The sequence below is a fragment of the Manacus vitellinus genome, unplaced genomic scaffold (genome assembly GCF_001715985.3).
Source record: "Manacus vitellinus isolate BGI_N305 unplaced genomic scaffold, ASM171598v3 scaffold_1_pilon, whole genome shotgun sequence".
NCBI lineage: Eukaryota > Metazoa > Chordata > Aves > Passeriformes > Pipridae > Manacus > Manacus vitellinus.
This window is the reverse complement of record NW_021939396.1, coordinates 42,437,633-42,464,853: the sequence shown is the minus strand read 5'-3', so window position 1 is coordinate 42,464,853 and position 27,221 is coordinate 42,437,633. Positions and strand designations below refer to the sequence as shown.

General features: G+C 38.3%; 1 protein-coding gene across 6 annotated transcripts in view; it reads right to left on the bottom strand.

Annotated features, from left to right (window-relative positions):
* Positions 1-27,221, bottom strand: part of NOL4 (nucleolar protein 4) — a 189,044-nt gene that overhangs the window by 7,997 nt on the left and 153,826 nt on the right. For 5 of the 6 annotated variants that reach the window (XM_018080525.3, XM_018080540.3, XM_018080531.3 and 2 more), the window contains 2 exons: positions 26,370-26,483; positions 3,522-3,702 (listed from right to left, as the gene is read on the bottom strand). In XM_018080525.3, the coding sequence (XP_017936014.1) occupies positions 3,522-3,702; positions 26,370-26,483 (295 nt within the window). Of the gene's footprint in view, positions 1-3,521; positions 3,703-7,790; positions 8,079-26,369; positions 26,484-27,221 lie in introns of those variants that run through there. The other variant, XM_025895831.2, reaches the window with a different exon arrangement.

Below are 27,221 nucleotides of genomic sequence, written 5' to 3'. Positions count from 1 at the left end.
TCCAAGAAGCCCAACATGACTTTGAGAGTACTGACAGCTGACAGTCATCAGGAGAGGGCAGACAGAGACCCCCTGAGCAGAAACACATGGGGAGACAAGCCAATCCCCCCCCCCCCCCCATCAGGAGAGGCTCAGGCAGCATGTAGGGACTTTAGCAGCTCCTGGCAGCAGCAAGAGATTTTGCTCCCAAACAGTATCTCCTGTCCTCACCCTCCTGCCCTCAAGCTGGGCGTTCTTCCAAGCTCAGTCCAGGTGTGATGGAGGGGGGCCAGCCTTTGTGGCTGGCTAGGATCTGGCAAGCAAATTTTGTTTACATCCACTGAACTATTCCACCTTGGAGGTTCTCCATTCAGTTCTGTAGCAGGAACTGCATTAGCCTTAAAGAGAGCTGTGGAAATCCACCCTTCTCAAAGAGCAGCTCTTCTTTAACATCTACAGGCTGACGGATTCTGTCAACCCACAGACTGCTTGCTGAAGGTTTCCAGTTGAGCTGGATTGGCCTAAAAAGTTTAAAGGAGGGGGAAAAGATGCCTTGGTGCTATAAGCCCACAGCTTTTCCTTCTGTGTTTTTTCCCAGCCCATAATAAAGGCGGGGTCACTGTACAAGCTGTTGCATTTTGTTTGCTCATATTGAGCAGTTGCATGAAAGCTTGCCCCATACAGTTGTGTAAGTAGCTAATTATGGCTCTGTAATTAGCCATGTGGAAGGACAGACCTCCACATGCGGAGGGAAGCACTGCAACAGCAGGCACAGAAAGGTCCCTGAGCCAGAGCCACCAAACAGTTGGGTGAACAGATAGCTAAGTCTGTAAGATCAGGGTAGCGATGAACTTTATAGAGAGGAAATAACCAAATTAAATGAGTCACAGAATACAAAATACATGCATCAGTTGGACTACTAGATTAAGAGCTAATTGGACACACTTATTATAGTACTGTGGGGGAGGGTCCAGAAATAGGTATTCAAGCAGTGAGTTTTAGATAGCTATTGCAACATTTTTTCTGTTTTAGCAGATACACAAAACCAGACCATATTTGTTTATACACACTTTCTGACTGTGGTGTGTATTTATTTTTACACTAGAAGAACATCTGTAAATGCGACAAGAACATTTGATAGGTTACTATATTGGAAAGGGAATGCGTTCTTAAGTTACTTCTTAGGTATTGAAAACAATTTGCAATCAAATATCCTGTTCTCCAGAGAAGTAAATCATTAACTATCGTAACGGCCTTGCATATTGGGAAGAAGAGTCCTTGAAACAGCGTAATGAGGAGACTGTGAGGTCTGTCAGGTGGGCAATGGTTATCCCTCTCAATTGCAGCTCCATCCACTCCTCTTAGCTAGAAATGGACATATTAGAGAGGATTGACAGGTCCCAAAGAACTGGCCTCCAAGTCTTCGCATTTCTCCTGTAGGGAAACCAGCTACAGAGCCAGAGCAATTTACCCTCAATAGCTAAGAGATAATTAGGTTGGTTACTGATTGGTTTTGTGCCAATGAAACTAAGACATTGATGGAGTTGCCTTTCCACAACTTTCCTAATGATCTTTCTGAAATGGCAAGTGGGTCACAAATCAGCAACCTCATTAAACTGTTACCATCAACAACTGATTTGAAGTCCTGGCACACAGACTTTGGGTTCGTGGCGCTTACGTACTTTGGATCCTGTAGGATCCCTGTAGAGAAGACAGACACCTTTGCACAACCTTCCAACTATGCACAGCCATATAGAAGAACTCACTGGTCATCCAGAGTAAGAGGACATACAGACAAAATTTTCCAGTACAAGTAGGGAAAGGCAAGGAAAAAGAAAAGTTTGAGCATATCTGTATGCAAACCTATCTTGAGCTTTAATTGTGAAAAAATACTGGAGTTGTCTATGTTAAAAGTACAAAGAAAAAGTTGCAACACTAATTTATAGTGTTTAATTTGTACATCATTTTTTAAAACTGTATGCTGAAGATTGCCTAAATCCCACAATTCACTGAAAAATGAGAGTTATGAAAATGTATCCTATTACAAGATATTTGAAGGGAAAAACAAGTACACAAACACAGTTGCATTTCCTCACAGTTTAAGATTATATAAACCAGGACAATATTGATGGCTTTTGCTGACAAATAACACATGTGGAGTTTAATCCTACTCTTAGTTGGGTAAAGGGCAAATGCCAACTGTTTTCAGTGAGAACTGGCTCAGATCCTCTCTGGTCACAATGTAAAAGACAATTTTAAAGTTCTTGTGCATTTTTGCAAAACAACAGATTTCCATAGCCTGTCTTACTCTTAGAAAAATATTTGATCAGAGACCTTATTCGGTATCTGAGATGTGCTTTTCATGCGTATGGAAACACTTGTAATCATAATTCAGTCTCTTTAAGTCAAAGACTTTTGACAACTAAAACATTATTTTTTTAAAAGCTGTTGCAAACTTGAAGCAAATCATTCACAGATCTTTGAGAATTTTGGGGGGGGGAAGGAAGCAGACATGACTGAAGGTCCCCAGGAAACCGCATACCAATATCTCCTTGCAGGCGGCAGCTCTGACAGCGTTTTGAAAATTGCTGAGCATGCTGAATATAGAGGCTGTAGCTGAACAATTACCATCTTGCCTAAGTCAGCCCATCTACCTGGAAAGGCACTCTTGTCAGTCAGAGAGGGATCAGCCAGTGCAAAAATCCAGGGATTTCTCCATCCTCTGAGATATTTTTTTAAATACAGTTCTTGGAAGCAAAAGATCATCAGGTTTCCAGAGTAATCACTTTTCTCTGACAGAGAGACAACACCCTTCTTATCAGAAGGGTATTGCTTTCAATTTGTATGAAATCAATATGAAGGACTATTTCAAACAAATACTACAAATTGCTTAAATTTGTTTGTTACAAAAGTATGTCAATGTAAGAAGAAAGGAATGTTGTCTAAATAAATGACACCAGTGTTTTTTTCAGGGGGCATACAACCTCATGGTGACACATATTTACCTGCATCATCTTTAGTTTAGAGTATAAATGGATATGCTGATTTCTCACTTAACACTTGGTATGCCAGATCCTTATCTGCAGTAAACTAAAGTAGCTGGTGAGACCACACGAGAAATCTACATCAATTCGTTTATGTTACACAATATAGAGTTCAGCGTTTTCAAACCTGAGCCAAAAAGAAACTACTGGCCTCATTTTGTGATCAGCATAGGCAAGGACAATAATGACAGTGTAAGTTCTCATAAAGTCACACAGATCAACTGAAGGTCTAACCTGGCATTTTTTTTACTCAGCCATGTTGGAGACTTATGGTTCAGTCTTGCCCTATTGTGCATTATTCCCCTGAAACTGAAAGGAGATTAGCATGCAGTGAGCAAGTATTTTGCTCAGCAGTAGCTGTTCGCAGGATTCTGTTCCTGCTCATTATGTTATAATAGCCTATGGATATTGAACCCCTTGGACTAGCTTTTTGTACAGCAGGGGGAAACATACACATGAGCACATATACACACAGGCACATTTTGTAAGGAAACTCACCACTGCTAGAAGCATCACTGAGATTTAGCAGCCCTCCTCCGAGTCCTCTGTAACTATGGTAACTGTAGGTCCCGTTGCCGTTGATGTACAACACCTCCTGTGTGCTGGAAACAGCTGATGTTGAGTAAGTGACCTGGGCTGGCTCCTGTTTGTACTGCTTGTCAGCTGGAGCAGCCTCGTCCTACAAAAAAACAAGGAAAGGTTTTGAATTATTGTTACATTTTTACCTTGCATGAGAGAGCCTTTTCCATTGTTAAGACTCTACATCTATTGCTTTCAGAAAAGTATAATACATGGTAAACAAGCACAGATATGTTTCTGATTGACCAAATATCAGCTGAAAATAAACGATGGAAATAAGCAGGAATAGAGGTTTCCTAAAAAACTGATAATATTCATTTATTTGTGCTCCACAAGCCAACCATACTGTTTTTCAGTGGAGAAGATGTACCCTCTCACTGAAGAGCTCACAGCCTTCTGCAAAAGCCAACTCTGTCCAGAAACAGTGGGAAAGGATAGGAAAAAGCCATTCCTTCCTGAGTACCAGAGTGACTCTTCCAAGTCAGAGAATCACACATTTCTCAATAAGATAAACTAATACAGAATGCACCAACTACTTATTTTGATGTATCGGTCTCAGAAATGACAGAAGGAACAGAGGAATGGAATAAAAGAGCATTTCATATGTTTGGGGAAGGCTGAGTGAGTGTCCTTCCACACAAAAGTCAAAAGGTAGGGATGCTTCTACCTGCTATCTGTCTATGAGCCGTGGATGTTTGCACACCGTGAGTTTTCCTCAATGCTCCCTTGGAGCATTTGCCTCTTAGATGATAACATAATATTTAACAGAATAGCACAACAACCCTTAAATTTTCCCCTAAAGGAGATGATGTTTCAGGTGAGAGTGTATTTTTCCCCATCTGCACTTACTGTAGCTACTGCTTAGAGCACCTTACCTCCACTCATTATCACAGAATGCCCCTGTGGCAACTTTAGTAATGACACGTGAAAAAAAAAAAAAAAGAAAAGCATTAAGAGAAGATTTAATGCATTTTAGTAGTTGGAAACAAGGAAAACCATCAGTGTGTGACTGCTCATCCCACTACAGGGACCTGAGTGCCAGATTTTCTATTTAGTCTGCAAATGTATTTGAACATTTTCTTTGTTTCCTTTAAGTTTTAGATTTTTTTTATGAGTCTGATTTTACACTTTCATCTGATGAAAATATATTTCAGTGATTTAAATAAAATGGATCTATGGAAGATCTGTATTTAAAAGATCTTTTCAGAGTAGTTAACTGAAGAAAAAAAAAGATCTGCTAGAATTATCTTCCCTTTGTGTAAGATTTTGTCTATTTTATGCCTCTGTTTTCTGCACAACCCTTTAATGGTTGCTAAATATACCAAATATATTAAGAATGCTATAAAATATCTGAAACCTTTTCTACAGTTTTTACTTAGAGAGATCAGATAGTTCAAACAGTGTCCAGTCTTCGTGCTGAAGCAAAAAGGGTTGTGAAGGAACTTTCTTATATGCATTATAAGTTGTTGGTTCCACTCTCGAATAAGACACTACCAAGTTTTCCAAGTTGAAGACACCCCTGTCTTGCAGATATTTATTGGTGAAAGAGACTTAGGCACAATTGACAGCAGAAAGTATGTATATTATTAAGAGAAATTTTAATATTTAATAAAGAACACTGAACCATCAGACAATTAATTCCATAAACAATAAGAATGGGGCCTCTTGGGTACTAACACAGGCTAAGGCAAAGCTTTGCATTTTTAAGAGAGTTGGCCAAAGTGGTCTCCTCAGCATTTTCTTAAGTAATAATAATCTTAAACAAATGGCCAGAATTGCAACATATTTTTCCCGGAAATTCAACTTTAATATAATTTACCTTTTATCTCCAAAGGTCATTGCTGCCTCTTATGAGAGAAAATGTATTATTTTCTCTGAGAATATTCATAAGCTATACAGCAAAGCTCTATCTTGGCAACATAGCTTAACTCATGGTCCAAAACTTTAGCACTCTCAAGACTCAGATGTTCTGTATCCTTATGTCTAAAACTAGATGATACTTCCTGCCATAGGCTCACTCAGGGCCTCATTTTATTTTTCAGATCAATCAGGGATCTTCTTCAAATTTATCAAAACCTAAACTATGTTCAAGGGGCGCAGTGTAAACAGGAATAACTCCTACAGCTGAGCAGAGTATCTCAGGGCCTGTCTCCTTATCCTCACCAGAGGACATCCTCACCCACGAATCTGCTGTCCCCGAATTTCGGTGCCCTCCAAAGCCCCTCTAGTCAGTGCACTGAAGCCCTAAATGTGAGTTCCTTGCAGAGTGGATGCACTGAGCTTCCAACAAACCAAAGAATGCAAAGCCTGGCTGGAGGACACAGCAAGGGCGCTTGGTGCACCTTGGTGCACACCAGCCCACGTGCCAGAGCACATGGCCAAGAAGTGGGAGACAAGAGTCCTGGCTCCTTGTTGCAGTACATGGTGAAGAGGCGGAAAAATTGGGATGCAAGGTCTCTGCTTGCTGTGGTGAGGAGGGGACCTGAACTCAGAGCTGCCATCTCCTAGCAACCAGGCTCAAAGCAAAACTGAGGTGGGAGTCATTGCTGAAGCTGTGCCACTGTGTAGAAAGAAGTGCACAATTCATAGGGACACAGAGATAGCAAACAAAATGGGAGCATGACTCAGTTCCCTTTCAGAAGCGCTGCCCTGGGAGGCTTCCAGCCCTGCTCCCTTCCAGCTACTCCCTAACACAAATTTCACAAGCTGCTCTAAAGCCAGGAATCCAAGGTTGGAGCTGTGCAGCTGAAGGGGGATCTTTGTAGAGAAGTAATTGCAGCCCTGTGCGACACCACAGTGTGCCATAGGCTGGGGCTTGAGATGGAGTCCAGGCATGGTGGTGGGGAAGGCATTTCTCAGGGAGGTGAAAGGGATCAAAGACGATGCTGAGCCCCGGACTCCTGGTTCTACATATGAACTCTAATCTGTCCACCTCTATAAAAAAGGCATCTTCTAAATATTACATATATTTTTAAAGAGTATACCGATACCAAATTATTCATCACTGTCCCTAAGTGATGAATAAGTTGCCATACATTTTAGACATTAAATCTGATCCTTAACTGTTTACTTCAGTACTTCAGGATAACCAAATGCAGAAGCAGGGCAGAATTTTTGGCAATTTTTCTGGGTAGGCTCAGGTGTCAGCCCTACTGGTAAGATTATGAACCATTATCCCAGTCCTAGGCATTTAGGTGTTGCCTTTCATATATTCCTCTGGGACTTAAGCATTTTTTGGAAATGTTTTGTACTTCAAAAGACAAAACTGTGTCTTGCAGCCATACCAAGGATAAAGAAGCCAGGTCCTTTTTTCTTGGGGAGAGAGAATATGAATATCATGTTCACTTTTGTATACCTGAGATTTATTCTTCACAGAATCATTCTCCTCTTTCCTCTCATCTGAATTGCCTTTGATTTTAAACTAATGTAGAAATTAAATACAGTGGTGTTCCACTGAGATTGATTCCACTGAGAACTGAGATTTTTGAAATATTCTCTGTTAGTCATTCAGCACCTCTTGTTTCTCCTTATATAATGTTTACATTGGAAAGGCTTATTTATTTAAAATGTTATTTTAAAAATACTTTCATTTAATAATAACCATTAACATTTAACTAACCATTTAGTAATGTTTGACCTAACTACCTGGAACATACACTGTTGTAATTCATAACAAATTTATTAAGCCTTTGTAGTATTAACTAACAATTTTTAAACTATTTATAATTTACCTTTAATAAAAGGTATGAACAAGTTGCAGATAAAACATTTGCTCATCTAGAATTTGACACATACTATCATAATTTTGTATATGGCAATGGAAATAAGTCATCCTAATAATATCTCTCTTCTGAACTTATTTTGGAGGAGAAGCAATTTAAATCTTGAGCATATCATCTGGAAAATTATGGAAATTGCACAAATGGAAAAACACCTTTTAGGTACAAAACATGCTAAAATAAAAATTTATCTGTTGTCTTGAAAAGAAGCATGAAGTTCTTACTGTGATCCTCAACTTGATATATACCAGAGATGCTTTTACCAGATACATCTCAGTTTTATGTCAAGGTCTGTACTAGGAGAACACAATTTTTTTCCAAAAAAAAAGCAGACAGAAACAATTTATTAGCTTTTATTTTGAATCATGGAAGCAATTTAGTAGCCACCTAAGGACAGTACATACTAAGAAAAGATTCCATGAACTGTATACTGAAGAAACCCTGCTCTGCTCTGACAGATATTCTGAGCAGCAAATGAATAGTTCACAGAGGAAACACCATCCACAGCAACACAGATGCTAGTGCAGATTGTCAGGACTGTGGTATAGAGAGCAAGGCTTGCTGGCAGTTCCCAGCCTCCTGTTCTCCTGCCAGCATAGGCACAGCACACACATCTCTTTTCAAAAAGTCTGTCCTTCGTGGAAGCACCTTTAGCAATGTCACTGATCCTTTCTGTTCCTCATCTCCTTCACCATCACTAAAATAATAACAAAAAGCAATAGTTTGTTAAGATAAAAAGCCCTGGAAAATCTGTGCTTCACTGAGTTTTGATCCCATATACACACAAGTGTCAGAAATTGTGTGCTCGCGTTAAGAGAGAGAAGTGCTACTGCCTTGGCTTCCCTGTTAGCAACAGGCATTGCTAACATGAAAAATGTAAATCCTAGAAGAGACTGCGTATGCCAATCTACTCACATGGACAACACTAGCTGACCACAGAGCTAATAAAACTTCTGCAAAGACAATATAAATGGTCATGTTCCCAAAATGGCAAAGACGGCAACGTGCAGTTAGCTATTGCTTTCATGAAATGCAGTGTCCACCAGAGTGACAAATTAACAACTCTGAGAATGACAGCTTTTAACTGCCTCCATGTCAATGTGATTTTTTCCCATCAATTAGAAAAGAGACAAAAAGGCAAACACATTTTTGCCTCATATTTCTTGATACTTTCTTTTTTAATGTGTTAAACTGAAAAATGTGGATTGTTCATTGTTCTTGTCAATAAACTTCTCTTAGAATACCACTTTGAGGTTAGGAAAACTCAAATGCAGATAAGTCTTCAAGCAAATAGGCAAGCTAGGGACCCAATATTTGCATATGGTCTTCCATTTTTTCATAGGAAAAAAATTCATTCACATGAAAAAAAGAAAACAGGCTTTAATTTTTTTTAGGCCTCAATGGTTTGTAATATGGCTTCAGAAGAAAGGAGATAATGTTTTGAATATTTTTCCCATTTGGAACCCACTAATTTAATTCTATGATTTTTGAATCAAAAGTAAAATAAATTGAAACACATGATAAAACCACATAGCACTTTTCAAAGCACACCCAATTAATCCCTACAATACTCTTGTTAGATAGGATTTTATCACTGCTTTTCAGATAGTGAGATTCTGGCAACAAAGGCAACCTTAAGCCAGCGTTACCCAATATGTAAACATAACTGGCTTCTCTTTGTGTAACTTAATTTTTTAAATAATGGGAAGAAACTCAGAATTTTTATCATAAGGCACCCTGCTGAATCCACAAAGGGGTGTGGGGTTGTCTGCTCATCTCAGCTCTTGCATGAGAAGGTGCTACCAGGCTAAGCAGCCATTATCATCTGCATGGAACAAGGTATTTAAAGGAGGATGAGACACAGTATTCCTGGCTCCCATTGCAGGGCCCAGAATGTGGCCCCTTAGACACCTGGAAACCTCTGCTGTTTCCTTGATCTGATCGCATATACCTTGTTCTCTGTCTCTTCAAACTTATTTCATACCGTCTCTTCAAATCCATGACTTCTCACACCATCTTCCTTGCTTCTCCAGTTTCATCTTCTACCCTCCCTCTCAGTTTCAGTCTTTTTGCCTAGCAAATCCTAATCTCTCCTTTCCAAACAAGTCTCTTGATTCCAGGTACCTGAGCAACTCCAGCAAGTCAAGGCTGTTTGTTTTCAGTTTGTATTTAATCAGTGTCACATCCACTGATGGTCCCGAGATTTTCTCTCCCTTCTCAGGCTCCTGTCAGCGTATACCTGACAAAAGCCCCGAAATCCTGTCCTATAGGGAGCAAAGCCAGGTTCCACAGTTTGCCAGGGTAGCTTTTGTTTTCAACTCACATTATTTTTCATTAGTAATATCTGATCCTCTTTCACAGCTAGTTCTTTAATTCACCCAACCATCAGTTTCCATCACATTGTCAGTCTCAGCTATTCCCTTCCTGATTCAACCCCATCTCATAATGTCATTTTCCCTTCATCTCTTGTTATCTCTGCTCCTGCCAACACTTACAAGGTTCCAGTCTCAACACTTTTCTCCTCCTTTCTGCACTGAGATCAGATTCCTAGTCACACCCACTGAAATTCAAATAATCTGGGAATTTAGCAACTAAAATACTTTGATTGTGTGTATCCAGTGTCACATCCCTGGCATACATGACACCACTATTTTGCCAGCAGCAAGCACAGAGCCTGTTTGGTTTGGGGTTTTTTCCTTAAGAAATGGTAAATACATTTAAGGATCTTACTACCCTTACAGGACAAAATTTCCTCATTCTTGAAAATGGCTGCAATTCTCTCTGACAGAGTTCAACAGGTGGAAGACATACATAAGTGCAAACAGTTGAAGGTCATGAAGTTATCACCAAATTGCATACCCAGTATTATAATGGGAAGTGTCAGGTAATCTTAATAAGTGATGATACTACCGACTGCTTGGATGACACACATGGTTCTGACAGAACACTGGAACTTTTATCAGCTTTAATTACATTAAAGTAATTATCTAGTGTTTGTCCCAGCTTTTAATTTTATGACCAATATCCTGGAAGCCTAGACAGTTAAACATTATTTTGGCACATCACAGTAGGCTAAATTTTTCTTTAACGCTGCAGTAAGGCTGTTGACTCACTGTCCTTATCAATGGTGGAAATGGGATTTCAGCAAATTATGGACATGAGTTTTCACTTTAGTTTTGGTTTTCATTGCACATTCTTTCTCCCCTCTGCAGTTGCTAAGGTTTGTGTTGGGATTAGGACTCACTAAACAAAGCCTGTTCAAGACTAGTGAGGCTTGAACAAAAAGAAAATAGACCTACATAATTCACTGAGTTTGAAATCCAAACAAAGCTTCACAGTAGTCCTTTGCACTAGCTGACCTTCACATTTAAAGTACTGAATATTTATAGTTGTTTAAAAGACAACATCTTTTAATATTGTAGGAGATGGTCAGCATGGAGGCAATGTAAGGCTAGAGCAGGAGAAGAACTTCTGTGCCCAAAAGCTGATCTAAGATAGTACCTTCCCCTGAAACCCTCATTTCTCTTACAATGCAATAAAAAAAGACAGATTTTCAGTTAACTCAGCAGTTAACTTAAACAATGAGAAAAGTCAAGCATTTGCTACAGCCTCTGATGAATCTGCACATCTAAAAGATAACCTGTGTGACCTGTTTGCCATGCAGCACCATGCTTTCATACCTCAAAACTACTTTGAATGAAGTTCTACGAAATTTCCAGTACCTATATTAAGGGATTATTAACAAAAAAATGAACATCTAACTGAGATTTCAACTCACCATACCAGACCCATAGCTGAAACCTGAAAAATGAAAATGAATTGCTAGAATCTTTGTAGTCTGTTCAGGAAAATACTTAAAACATAACACAGATAAATTTTATCTGAGGGGAAGAGTTATTTTCTGATAACTTTTCAAGACTCATTTATATATATATATGTGTGTGCGTGTGTATACATTGCACAATATCTCTTTAAAATGATGCATCCCTTGACAGTCCCACAACCTGTTGTCCAAAATCATCAGTACAGTTAGATGTAAACAATACTTGCAACTCTGGAGAGATTCCTTTCCCTTTAAGTTTAGTTGTCCTTCAATAAACAGCATTGCTGTAGCAGTATGATCCAAAGAAAGAGTAAGCTACAAGTAGGCTATACAGTAGTGCAGGGGATACTCCTTTTTGGGCTCTGAAAGAGGACATAGTGAAGACTTGAATCACAAATAGAGATACTTTGACTCAGGACATCTTTTTGAGCCTTTTTTCAGAAGTTTGGTTTTCAGTACTGTTTTTGGAACTGGCAACAGCCCCGCTTGATTACTTGGTTAATCTTTGTTTTCATGTTTCTTTTGTTCTCTTGCAACTCCAAAAGTGTTAGAGAGTACAAGAGCGACAAGAGAGTATGTTTGGTTTAGTGTGATACTCATAGCACCATCTTGATCAACACAGTATGGGCATACACAAACATTCAGATGTTAGAGAGTCAAGGCTAGTTCTTACATCTGTACTTCCCTTTTCCGCATTTTGAATAATGTCCAGAGGATAAGGCACTAGATTTACGGATGAGGTCTACGCACAACCAGCAGAAAGACCCCTGAGATTTTATGCAGAAGTACTTAGTGTAAATTTGAGCAAGCTGACTAAAATAAAACATGAAGTAAAGTCCAAATAATGTCACAGAACTCATGGCAGCTATTCTTTAGACTAGGAAGTGTTTTGATAATTCAAGAGTGGACTTAGCAATGAAATCAAGAGGGACATAATTGCTGTTCTTGAGTATCCACACTACTTCTCTTCTAAGGAGCAGTGGGGGTCTGCATAGTTGTTTTCCACCCTCTTGTTATCAGATCTAGACTATGTTCTTCTCTACCACTCTCTCTGCATTACTTTCTTCACTTTTACTTACTTAAATCAAGCTGTAAAAAAAATTAGAAAACCCATTCTTGTGTGACATACTACTCAATCTGTTGCTCAGCTGGGCATTCCAGCTAAGCTGAACATTCATGCTTTAGCTGTGAACCTATCATCTCATCATTACATGGAGAGCATATCAGTCTCAGCATAGAATTTTCTGGCATAAATGTGAGATTATATGCAAAAGTACTCCTACCATGCAGAGGCAACTGTATCTCGCAGGTTACTGCCAGAAGTCTAGGTATTAAGGATGATTTTGCTTTGAAATCCAGTATAAAATGTTTTTTTCATATTTTAGATAAAAAATGATAAATAGAATTTTTGGATGGTGAGGAAATATTGGTACAGTCTAATTGAGCTAAATCAGTGTAATACATAGTCCAGTTATGCATATAAACTGCCTGTAATGCCAGTGGTAACATGGAAATTTGAAGAGTGTCTATCAAAACGTTAGCTGCCAGCAGTTTGAGGATCTCCAAACTGTCCTCCTGACACAGGGTACAGAGCCAAGAAAAGAAAGCACCATGCTTCAATTTCAGATTAGAAGGGCAGTAGGTTCCTTTTCCTTGCAGATTATTAACACTGAAATGAACTGTCAGCATCAGTGTTGTCACCAGGCATCAAAAATGACATGAGCCAGTGTTCAACAAGAAATGAAAGCATGAGACTGACATGGAAAAAGAAAGTCAAAATAAAAAGGTGTTATTGTGTAGAAGAGAGATAAATGAACCTAAGTCTTTGGCATTTCTGATAGAATGACACACTATTTAAAGACTGGAATATAATAATACTCTTAAAAAAAGGTTGGTGTTTTCACATTGCATGTTTGAGTCCTGTTTTTTCACCACTGCCACTTCACCTGCAGTACAGAAGAGGTACTTGTAAGGCTGTTGCAAGGAGAATCACTTTTTTGGACCAATACCAAAGCAGAGGGATCATTGTTTATAGCCTGTCAGCTTTAGCCGGTTCATTATCCATTGCGATAGCAGAAGAGCAACATGAGCTTTAAGAGGTCACCAATGCTGCTAGATGAGCACGGACATATGGATGAATTACTCCTACACTGTGAGGCACGGTCACTGAGGAAAAAGAAACTGTGTTCTACTAAAGACCATGTCTCACTGTCCAAATGGAAAAGGATAGAATTTATCTTTTCCTGTGGTGCTTGAGATAAACTTACTGTTCTTTAGTGAAGTTCTAGATAGTTGATTTTGGTGGGTTGGTGGTTGGTTTTTTTTGGGTTTATTTTACATCAGGAACAAACGAATGTTAAAAAGCATAACTCAATGTAGAAATCTCATTTGAGGTGAACTAATGACAGAATGTGTCCTTGCAAGCTAACTTACTCTATAACTCCTGCTGTTCTTGTCTTAGTTTGCAGTTATCACCATAAACTATTTCATAAATTATATTTTACATGGTCATGCTCTTTATTTTTCTAGAGAATTTTAATACATGTAAAAATTTTTTTAGCTAATGGTTTCACCACTATTAATTGAAATTTGTCTCAATAGACAAGACAGGTGCATAGAGCAAGACTGCATAGTGCACTGCAGTGTATGCACAGCCATGACTTCCTCAGCAGAATTTTAAATCACATATTCAACAGTGGCCAGCACCAGATTACAAGAAGCTACAGGCATGTAAGAGACAGAACTGGACCTGACTGAATACAGGAATTGTTTCAGTGCCTTTGAATTTTGGAAAAACCCCTATGGGCTGACAGTATATTTCACAAAATGCATGTGACACTTCCTAGAGAGAAAGTGGCACAAATTCAGACAAAGGGACAAAGGTGTCATACAAAGAGAAGAAGAGTCTCCAGCACCACCACCTCCTGCCTTGCAGTGGAACACCAGAGGAGAGATGGCAGGTGGAACTTTTTTTCCTGCCTGTTGTACCAGCAGAAAAGATTCGTTAGGGCCCAGGCCTCATTTACAGAATTTCTTCCTGTCAGGATAGGCAGAAAACAAAAAGGCAGACTTTTACTGTGACCTAAAGAACAGCACAGCATGGGCTTTTCCTTGGGCCATATGATAAGTTATTGATTGAGCCTTTGTTTCAGTAGTCAACTTTGAGAATCTTCACCTCCTCTATTTGCACCTCCCCACCCACTCTCAGTCCACATCTTCTTTTAAAGGAAAGTCAGTTTCCCTTGGAAGAGTGCATCACCAGCTCCTTCAGCCTGCCACAGAGGATGGCACCAGAGAGAATAGTAGAGGATCCTTTCCTTCCCTGTGTCACCTCCACCGATCTCTCAGCCTAAGATCACTCAGGACACAGGACAACGGGCCCAGGTTTGCTAAACCTGTTCCTTCCTAAGAGGCTTCATTTGGTACGTGCCTGATCCCAAAAGTGAAGCACTGCATAATGAACTCCAGGATCTAGAATGCCCCTGTTGGAATTAGATTAGCTAAAAATCTGAAGAAAATAAAGGTAAAACCTGAGTGAAAATGAAGTACAGGTTATCTCATGTTTATTCTTCTGTTGTTGCATGTACCCTCTCATCCTTTCAAAGCCAATTTCTTTGCTGAGGCCAGCACCTTGCAGAGGAACATGGCTACTGATCATTTTTGCTGCCTCTTTATTGACAGGCAGTTCAAATGGAGGAGTCCAAATATCTGACCTTTCTTCTAAACAGAACCAACATAAACTGCAAGAAAATAATGTCATCTTTTCCCATCCCAAGAGCAGTTTTGCCTGCAGGTAATGGAGTTGAATGAATCGGTGTATTACTGAAACTGATGCACGACAAAAGCGTAGCAGTACTTACTGCTGAACCAGAAATATGCAAAGTGAAAGAAATTCCTCCTTCATGGTGTATTCCTCTCATTCAGAACAAGCCTTGCTATACCTCAGGCAACTCCACTTTTATGATCACAATCAAGCATTTTTCTCTGCATTTTTCATATTTATGTATACTGTCCTCAAGAAATTATCTCAGTGAGGCACTCCTGTAGGAGTTTCTTTCCCCCCTTGCCAACATGTCATTTTTCAGTGACTATGATAGGAAACACTTTCAGCTGGGATAGATCAGCTTTACTCCAGCAGGAGGACTGTGGCACCAGAGCACCAACAGAGAAAAATCTTTATAAACTCATGAATCAAATGTTTAGGAAGCACACAGGGAAAAGTGTGTGGGAGTACTTGAGCAATGCTCGTGCCAGCTTTGCAGATTTATTACTACAATATCATCATGGTCAACGTAATTAAACCTCCCACTATAGGTCTCTTCATCTACTGCACTACAGCTGGTATTACTCCCACCACTGACAGCCTATTTTCTTGACATAAAACAGCTTTCCATACACCTGCCAGATCTGGGATATGGAGATGCAACTACTGAAAAACACTTTATTGGAAAACTATGGGGTATGATTTGGATTTGGGGTGATTCTTCCTATTTCTCTTCTGCTCCACACTTTCTTTTAATATTACACATATTAAAGTGTGTGGCAGGGAGAATGCACCAAAGCACTTTATGTTAGATTCTAAATTAAATTCTTCTTCATTTAGAAACAGAAGATGATGGCCTGGACATGAAGCATCTGAGGTCAGTCCTAAATTGACTTCCTCAGTTTCAGCTAATTAAAAATGTCTGTGTGTTCTGCTTTGAAAAGGAAAAAAAAATAAGCAAGCAGGAGATCTCATCATTTTGCCATATTTACAGTGTGCTGTCTCTTCCACAGATAAATTCTAGTGAAAGGTATAGGTAGCTGTCTTCTAGAAAAGACAGTTTTCTTGTCTGTTTGAGAATGAGCAATTACTTTTTTTTCATTTACTTAACGATTGGTTCTTGTTTTCAACAGTTCAGATATTTTAAAGATATTTTCTCCCGTGTTTGATACATTCGAATGCTAATTATTTTATTTCAAATGTGCATTAAAACTTGAACTGCACATTTGTGCAAACCAAAGTTCTTTCTATGAATTCAATGCAGGATGTCTGTTTTTTAACATCACCTCAGGCACAACTTGACTTTCATAGTTTAAAAAAACCTTTCAAAAAAAAAAGGTATTTAAAAACCCTGACCTGCCCACCCTGTCTCTAATTATTTAGTGGAAAGAAAATATTTTGCTTCTGAAGAAGACCTACTCTAAATTTTTTACAGAATTTGGCGCACATCCTTTAACTTCAGTGCTGTGAGGATTCTGTATATTAAAAGATTCAGGAGATAAGAAGTGATGTTTTTGAGGATGGCCTTTTGATTCCACAATCTTTAGACCAGAGTAGCATATGCCAGTGGAAGAAACAAAGACATGAACTTTGACTGGCCTTTGGAGGATGCACTTTCTGATTTGGTTTATCAATGGAGACAGTAAAACAGAAGCTTAATATGAAATACCATGAGTAATAAGTATGAAATATGTGCACTGCAGTGCAAATGTGCTCCCCAAATATTCTCATTTCAGGGGAGAATTCTTTTGGCACAATGCCTAGGCTGTTGGCCACAGCCTGTTTGGCTGCCTTGTCCTGTGCCTAGCCTCTTTAGCAGCTGGTGCTGCTCCCAGGCAATGCATTCAGCTCTTGCTCCCACTGCTTATCATAGTGGGGTTTTCTTCTTAGAAAAATATGTTTCTAAATTTAGTTTAGGACATTAAGCCAGTTGTTGAATCACAAACATGTCCCTGCCACAAAACATAAGCAATCTGTGGATACGCTTCTACATGTATTTTCTGTGTGGAAAACTGCACTTTCTAACTGAGGAATACTTCTGAATCCATTGTGCAACTGACGTTTGGAATTTAGGAATAATTTATGACTTTTTAAAGCCTTCTAAATGTACCATTTCAATAACCAAAACCAGAATATGCCTCTCGAAAAATAAGAGTTTGCTCATGCACACTGGGTTTGCATTGATTTCATTAAAGCGGCCCAAACTCTCCATGATAACTGGCATTTACTCACCAGAAACATTATTCCCTGGCTGTGCTGTAGGCAGGAGGGCGTGTGCAATGAAGTTATTGGCTAAACACCGGAAAGACATACTTGTATCTGTGCTAGAAACATCTTAGGGGCAAGAAAACGCTTCCCATTTAGTATCTTCTTGCCATATGAAAGGGAGGGATAAGTAAAATGCTCTCTATTCCTGGCTTTCAAGATGGGAGCAGGAAGAACAGAAGCCTGGACTCTAAAATCTCCATCTTTGGGCCCGAAGAGAGAACTTTCATATCTACATTTCCACCAGCCTTTCCTCTCCTGCCTCCTTGGCATAAGATGGATACTAAAGACGCATGGAAAAAAGCTGTACCAGTTCCTGTTCATTTTCTTCCACCTATGGTAGGAAGGTGGATAAGGCTGTTCAAACGTTCCTGTCCAAGAAACAATCAAACGCTCAATTTTTGAGCCTTCAGCTTTATCAACCTCCAGAACAGAATACTTGTACTGGTATCAATTTTACTTCACGTTCAAGATCTTACTGCAGCTCATGGTGCCTAAAGTGTAGTCTGAAATCAGCAGCTTGAAATTCAACCACACATGTTCAGCACAAAGAACCTGGAAAAACAGAGCATTTTCTAATGTAATGATCTCTGTGTTGAGGTGAAAAATTAGCTGCTCACCTTAGGGCCTCATTGTAAATCTAAGGCATGAAATTATTTGCAATTGCATGCCTTGCACATTATTCCTTTCCAATGCATGTAACAAATTTAATGTAGGTTGGGCTGGTGTGTGGAAGGAAGGGGGTTGCCTTGTGATACTTGGCAGTCCTTTCCAGCTGCATCTGCTAATGATAGAACCCTATCCAGCACTGGTGAAATCAGGAATTTTGCCACCAACTTGAAAGACATCAAGATTTAAAATTACAATGCGTACCACTTATTTTCTTCCCCTTGACAATATGGCCAGTGCATTCTGGTTTAGGAAGCTAAGTTTCCCAATGCCAGTACATAACTTGATCTCTTGACAATAACACACATACAGCTAAATGGTGCCTGCATAACATTTTTTGCCTCAGTGGTTAAGGCATATCATTTGGAACCATAAAAGCAAACCGAAGACTAACCTAGAAGTAAAATAATCACTATGTGGGGAAGTCATGGAAGTGAAAGAGGCCTGAAATGCAAACTAGTATGTTGGTATCCAAGGACTATACAGTCATTTTAGTGACCATTTTGAACACAAATTAAAAAAAACGATAAAGTACTGAAGTACAGAAATCACTCTGATTCCTATTAAATACCAAATCACAAAGAGATGTCTGAATACAAAAAGTTATTATTAATAAGTTTCTGTACTGTAAGAGGCATTGAGCTCTATGCAAGTTAAAGTGACATTTGCATTTGTGGATTTTGGGATTCCAATTTCTATTTGTTTGCTATATGTTAAGTGAACCATCTGCTTCCTTTTGCTCTTTTCTAGGACTCTACAAGCCTCCCATTCTGAAGTGAAAATCACTTTGAGCTGGAATTTTTCAGGTCTTATGTAAATATACAGTAGAGGGAGGACATGGCTCCATCCCTCATCACTGCTGCCACTTGGATGAAGTGCCTTTTCTTTCCCATCCTCTACAGAAAATTAGGCTCCATGAAACCCAAGAGGAATAGAACTTCTGATGCTTTCTCCTCCACCTCTTACAAGAATGTACAGTTGATGTGCTCTTCCTGCATACTGAATAGCTGTGGCAAGGACTTTATCTCTCTGACACAAACTCACTTCTTTGTGTTCCCTCTGAATTTGCAGATTTCCACCACAGAAGCACTGCCTCAGCAGGACATTCTCCAGGGTCAACTGTCAGCTCGGAGATATTCTTGCATAACTCCCTTTTCTGCAACCGATATTGTCCAAATCTGCCCTTGATAAAAAAACCCCAAAACTCAAAAAAACCAAACGAAACTAAACCAAACCAACAAAAAACCCCCAAACAAACCAAACAAACAAAAAAACCCCAAAACAAAACAAACAAACAAAAAACCCAATAAAAAAACAAAACCAAAAAACCAAACCAAACCAAACCAAAACAAACCAAAACCAAAACAACATCAAAATAAAACAACAACAAAAAAAGACAAAACAAACAAACAAACAAAAAAAACCAACCAACAGAAAACCCCCATTATAAACAACAGAATACAGAGAGAGAGCATTTAAGAATCCTACAATAATATTCTTCCTTCCTCCTGGAAGCTGCAGTGTACATTGATCAAGAAGGAGAACAACATGCATACACAATGTCAATCTTTCTTCCTTCTTTCCTCTCATCTGAAGGGTACTACAGGAAATAAATGCTCAGCGTCAAGATTTATAAACTGTGCATTAGTGACATAGCTGAAACACAAATTCTCTCTCCTCTGAATAGAAAGGTTTAAAGGTCTCTTCCCCCTCACTGCTGAAAGCCAGATACAGCAATCCTGCCATGGAGGTCCACGCCCTCACTGCAATTTAGATTTTTAATTAGTTTCTTCCAAAACAGTTTTACAATTACCTGTAATTTGTCCACCAGTAATTTCCTTCCCTCTTAATCAAAACACAAACTGCTCCTGGTCTGCAACAGCCAGACATCATTTCTGTTAATAAAAATGTGCTTGAAGAGTCTTTCTTTAGGTCAACCCCCTGTTACATGCAGTGAAAAAGAACCAGAAATTGTATGGGGGCAGATCAGTAACATCTCCTCACAAACCTCAATTTCTTTAAAAGTGAACATTCAGGAATTAGATATAAATGGAAGGAAGCACCATTGCAGTTATTTTCAAATGGCAGTACATGTGCACTTTTATTAATATTCGGATGTATTGCATTAGCACAGAACCTGTATCCAGTCTGCAACCAGCGCTTGTATCAAACTGCTCTATTCAGCTTGCTGCTATGACAACTATCCAGAGGCAAATGTCAGGTCAGCTCTCAACATATGTGTCTAGGCCATAATTGCTTTGTCAGAAACCTAATAGCCACCTACTCCTACTCCTTTAACAGCTAAAAGCAATATTGTTAAAATTACTAAATGATGCAATATCCTTAACACCCTATTCACTGAAAAATTTAGATTTTCCTTCCTTTTATCCCTCAAAATAAAAATGGGTGAGGAGAATGTGTTTAAAGTGCCTATTTGCAAATTTATGTGCATTTATGTTTGAGTGTAATCCTGGGATCATTAAACTTTCTCTTCCTTGGGGGTTAGATGTTATCTTTCACTCCACCGTGATGATTATTGATATTTAATTTGGCTGGTTACAAATCACAGCGTGAAAAAAAATTACAGTCATCCTCTTGATGAGAGATTTCCTTAAAAATGCGTTCAGAGTTTATCATAAAGAACTGCTTCATAGCATCAGAGTGCATGATACTCTGTGCATAGTGCACAGACTTGTTCTTACGTTTAACACATCAAACCAGTTGTATACTGATGTCTGTGCAGTGAAGGCATGAGGACAACACCTTTCTCAGATTATAAAGTTGTACAACTGTTGTTATTTTCATCTAGTCTCTGAAATGAAAGAAAACTGTGGCCCTTAAACCCCTATTTTTTATAAAATGAAAATGCAGAAAACCCTTTTCTTATCATGTATATTCTATAAAATACTGACTGAAAAGCACCCTGTGAAGAACCTACTAATTCAAAAAAGACCAGCTCTGACTGAGAAATGCCTTTGTTAGGAAAGGAGATATGTAAGATAATGAAAACCTTCATTTTCCTCTGAGCTTAAGTTTTCCTTGGGCTCAACTTGTCATTTGCTATGTAACTACAAAAGAATCATACACTGCATGTCCGATTACTTAAGACATAAGGATGAAAGAAATGTACGTAGCTCCCTCCTTTGGCTGACCAAATTATTCTGCATACTATCGCAGCCTTTCCATGACATTACTCACTGAAATGGAGGTTGAATGGCTAAAATGACATATCCAGGAGAGAGTTGAATCCACTGGCTTCACAGTCATATCATTTGTGACCTTATTTTCCTATCTGCAAATATAATAACATATTCTCAAAGGTCCAGCTTCCTAACTGTTACAAATCAACATGGCACAAACAAAGCGACATCAATTTTCTAAATGATCTGCCTAACTATACATGACATGTCCATAAAAAGGTTCATATACTTCTACAGACAGTAGTACTCTCTGATTCAGTTCTTTTCCTTTTTTCCCATATTCATCCTCCCTCCTCATTTCTAGGTGCTGTCATTTTATCTTGATTGCCAAAAACTAGTTATTTCAATTAGAAGAAAAATGCTTATTCATAAATTTTGCAATATGACAGCATGCAAAAAAATAAATTTTAAACAAAAAACAATGAAACAAAAGGCAGCTGTTACAAAAAACACTTGTGTCCAAGTAAAGGGGAAGGCAATTTTTTCCTAGTATCGTTCCTACATTCTTTTCCAAAGAAAGATTTCACCGTTTCAGCCTCCTTAGCAAAAATAGAGAGGCAGGTTCTCTCCCACACTGATATTTATAAACTGCTATTTCCTCTTACATCTTCCCTTGAAGAATTTCTTTTTGATTTCAGAAAGGACAGTAACAACACTAATCCACCTCCACTTTCCACAGAGCCCAGCAGTGCTTCAGACTGTTTTATGATGAGGTTGTATAAAAACTACAGCGCACACATACCTATTTGGAAGAAGCAGAGACTGACAAACTTCCATTTCTGTGATCGACAACAAGGAGAGCCACATTACTAAGGTCTCTGTAGCACATAAAGCAGGCATCCTGCCCCTCTGTTCACTGCCCAGGACAGTAAGGACAGGATGACTTTTCCCAGATTTTTCTACTTATTTAACCATTCTTCTTTTGTCCAACGAAGACAAAATTGGGTTTGTAAAGTGAAGGACACACAAAAGAAGTCATCCTGTTCACTGTATGAAATGAATGCACGTGAATCTACTTAATTTGTTTCATGACTCCCTCGTTGATAGTAGATCAGAACCTCTACTTAGTGCAACTGCTTCATGAAGGATTATCCCAGGAGAAAATTCAAAGATATCACTTAGAAACCCAGGAAATCTTAAGGATTCTGATAATGTGACTTCAATCTCTGACTGAAACAAGTCATAGAAGGTTTATCCAATTATTACTTTTACATTTTACATCAGCTGTGATCAAAAAAGTCCTCAGAATTCAAGACAGTTCCTCTTCAGCATCCTGACTCAGTAGAGGTGATTTGGAGCAAAACACAAAACCTCTGCATTGCCTCTGTACCTACCGCTTGATCTGGGCTAGAAAAGATTAACCCAATCCAGCCCAGTGTCACTAGCATTTCACTGTTCAGCAGTACTACCAGTAAAACTATCCAATTTCAACATATAAATCTATAAAATTTGTGCATCAGAATAAATTATTTTTAGTACCAGGCAGAATTAAAAAGTGGAAGTGACAGAACTCTTCAGTTGGGTAATAAGTATCAAATATATAACTTCTCAGCGCTTCAGTTTCTTGCCAACCAAATAGTGCTTGATCTCAAGATAATGAAAATGCACTGAAGCTTAAGAGAACACTTGAGTAACACCTAACACAGTCAGACAGTCAAAGCATTATAGTCCAAGCTACCATGACCTAGTAAACACATTTATATTCCTTATAGAGAAGTCTCACAAACTGACAATGCTTTTATTGTTGCAGTTCTTAAAAACTATGAGAAGTTACTAGTTTCCTGATGGACAAGATTACATTGATTTTCCCATTAGAAAATAAATTACTGCCACAAAAAAAACCCAATGTTGAAAATAAGTAAGTGATGCCAGTAAGACCAGATTTCATTATCTTATTTTTAAAATTGGATTTTTACAGGCAGAAATATTCAAGCATGGCTTCCTTGAATGATGGATGGCTTCATTTCAGACTTAACTTTATCACACTTAATACTATCCCTAGATCAGGGCTATATTAAGTATTGCAGCTATTAGAAATACTTCTAGGAAGTCATTCATAGGATGCAGTAGTTGTGTGTGCACAGACACATACTTTGGAGAGGTTTCTTCTGAAGAGATAAAAAATGTATGCACAGGGTTATAGGTATATAAACCCAATCCTTCATGTTTATTACTTATGGAAGAAACAGCTAATACTCATAAGCATGGCCAACACTGTCTGTTCAAAACTAAAAATGAGCTCTTAGAAGTTTCCATAGTTTCGACTTTTAAGCCGCTTCTTTCTGATGAGCAATAATTGAGATGGTTTTTCATAAAACCACTGCTAAAATTAACACTGTAGGCAAAAATCTATTTAGTTGGGAAATTCATAATATTTTAACAAAGTACAGACTTTTATTAGGGACATACATGCAACATGCTCAGAACTTCCTGCTCAGGGGCAGTGTTGTGCCAGGGAGAGAAGGAAAATGGAGAAGAGGAAAGAGCATAAACAAGACAAGCAAAGGAGTTCAGGAAGCTGCTGAAGCTTTGTCATCAGGATTGGGCATAACACTCGTGGTTTTAATACATTCACATTTTATAAATAATATTCCGAAAAAGGTGGTGGTGGAGATACAAACCACAGAATCACCGAACCACAGAATCAATTAGGTTGGAAAACACCTTTGAAGTCATTGAGTCCAACCCATGCCCAAACACCACCATGTCAACTACACGATGGCACTAAGTGCCACATCTCACTTTGAGGCAGATCACAGATCACCCTCTGGAGAATAAAAGGCAGAACTTCACCATACTGCATGCAAGAATAAAGCAGCTTTAATGCACTGCTTCCGTTCAGATCTAAGGGGAAGTGCTAAATGAGTGCTCTTGCCAGATTCTCTTAACAATCTACTTTCCAGGACTGTCTAATGTTTGTCCTCAATTAGAAGATGTCTTGATATAATTTATGACGCGATAATGTTCATTATCAGAATCTTATTTCCTCTTTCTTCCTCCCAAATTTTCACTGAAGAGTCCTCAAAGCCTGAGTCTACCCATTGGTATAATACCCAATTTTGGAAAACGAGGTGCCTTAAGAGCTATGGAACAGTAAAAGGAAATGCTGCACTGAACTTTTCCAACCTAACTCCATTTAAGAAAAAAAAAATCCAAAGAAAATATTTCATTTTAGATATATTTAAGAAAAGTGAAGGAAATTTAATAGTAAGTTAAAAGTAAAAATAGGAAGAGGAGCAGAATACAACCCTTTTACCTATAAGTCAAACTCTCTGGATGTGAGGATACAGGTGCACTTCCCACCTCAGCACATGAACTGAGCACACTAGTGTGTATTAAATAGCACACGCAGAAATATTCCAGAATGCTTTGCTCCCAGTCAACTTTGTTAATGTCACATACTTGGAATAAATAATTAAATTTCAATGGAACTGGGGCTAGGACCAAGGTTTTCTATTTCTCTAATCAATTAACTATTCCACCCTGTAGGGCAAATTTCTCACTCTAACTTTTATGAAGCTACCTAACACATATTTCCATAATTTTTTCCAGCCACAATTATTCAGCATATCTATCATGAATTCACAAATAGTTTTCAGGCACCAAAACTACATCAACTCATCTAATTTACTGCTTGATAAATCAAAGGGCGGTGCTATTTGCAACCGTCTCCACAGCGTTCCCAGAATTCACTGCCAAAAAGGGGAAAAACTGAAAGAAGCAGAACCCAACACCCATTTTTTATAGGCAGCTTTGCTACTTCAACATCACAGTTGTAATCAAGGTGATCAGCCTGGATACATTCTGACTACAGATTTTAATTCTGTACTGAAAAGTAAAGAAATGCTTCTCAACGCTGTTACCAAATCCTTCTGTGATAAGAATACCAAAAAAAAAAACCCAACAAAAAAATCCTACTAATAGGCTTTTTGAGTTCTGACTACAGTTTAAATATTGGTTTTTGTTTCAACAGCTCTCTGGCTCCCTGAAGACTATTATGGGATTCTCGTTTAAATCACTTGAAAACTCTGCCTCACCCTGACCGGACTAAGGAATTAAGCCATTAGTTTTGTGCAATGAAAGCAATTGATGTTTGCATGAGTCATTTCTAGTTCTCCTTGGGGTAAGAGCACGCTGACTTTGTAGCTTTTTTTTCTTATTACTGAAAAATCAGAGAGTAAATGAGAGAATATAAAACCTGCACAATCTGAATGAGCACTGCTTCTAAACTAAGCTATACTTAGTATTTCAGTCCCATATGATTTGTAAATCTTAAGGTAAATGTAGAACAATAATGAAAATACTAGTAAAAAACAGAATAGCAAAAAGAAATAGAGATATACACTTTCAGATCCTAAATTGTCAATACTATAAGGGTAGGAATCTTTTATACAGTTAGGGCATGACCTGAAAGAACTTAATGGACCATGTATAAAAGGAAAATGTCCCTTTAAAAAATGTTCCATTCCACAAAAAAAAGTTCATCTACCATGACAGAAGCATATTTTGGAACAATTGACATATTACTAAGATTTTACTTTGTTACAATCATGTGGAGAAATAAAGCATAACAGTTTTTACAATAAGAATGTTAGACATTCACTTTATCTGTGGAACAAGTAAATAACCAAAGTCTGGAATGAGTTACCAGTTGGGTTTCAAAAAACTGAAAGAAAATATGTAATTTTCAGAAAGTTAAAAGTAACAAAATCCTAACATGCACTATAAAAGGTGAATAATAACTGAAAAAAATATATATGAGCTTTAAAAATTCTTAAGCATTTTGTTATATAGCACAATAACTTTTCTGTTTTGGGCAAATGGGTATTTTCAGAAACTTACAATTTTTCACCTTATATTTACAAATGCATACACATTTTGAAAGAGAATATGGGCACAGATAAATACACTGAGTCATGGACACATGCACCATTTCTATTATTTATGTAAATTACATATACTGTGTGTTCTGTTCCTTTTAATTCTACACATTATTCTCTGAAAATCTACAATCGTTAAAAAGTAAATATATAGCTTCAATCAGGTGGACATTACAAATACATTAAGACACCCTCTTACAGCTTATGTAAATATAGACAAAGACATGCTTGTGTATTCATTTTAAAAACTCCAGCTTTTGTATTTTAATTATTCTTGCTAGCAAGAAACATATAAGGGATTGCACCATGCCTCTGCATGGCATCCTATATAAATAAGTCCAGTGCATTTATAAATATGGATGTGTTAGACCCCCAAACAACACAGTACCTGCTGTCTATCCAACCGCATCCTTTTTGCAGCATTTCTGCTTTCACTCTCACAGGCGGAAGCCAGGATACTCTCTGCAACTGCTGAAGTAAGGTGTGAGGGAATAGGTCGTGACTATGAGAGAAAAAAAGAAACACAGAAATTATTTCTAGCATAATCCACGATATCCTTTTTCAAAGCACACCATACCATCACCTAGGCAGGAAAGTCCGCTCATTGAAATGCAGTTTATACCAACAAAACAGGGAAATGGAACTTGCAAAGATGAAAAATGAAACTAGTTAGATGTTAAAGCTGCAGCTGATCCACAGATCCACGAGAAGCCCTTTCCCCCCACAGCTCTATTGTCCAGTGTGTTTAGTCTGGCTCATTAAGCTGTACTTTGAACAGACAGTGGCATATTCTCTGCGTTCCAGCAGCACCCTGGCCGTCTGATTCTTGTTAAGAAAACTGAAAGGCTTTTTATCCTGTACAGCATGTGACAGAGATGAGTAGTGTTTTTTTTATAGTCATAAAAAAACAAAACAAAAAACCCCAAGTGATAGGGTTGAAACATCACTCAAAACCTAACAGATTGTCAGAACATTTCAGAGCAGCCTCAATCTGTAGTATATGAATATTTGCATTCCTTGCTGCAACATGACTGATGTGATTAAAGTGACTTTAAAAAAAAAATAAATCTGTTTTTCTTTTGATAATGCCAGCCTTCTAACACTCTAGATATTTTGTGGTTCAACTAGATGTAATTAATTTTTCCAATTCAAAACTTCTCATCACTAATTTCACAGCATTTACATGTTTTAGGTTAAAGGGGCAGTGAATGCCCAAAAAAACAAGGGAATGCTACAATCT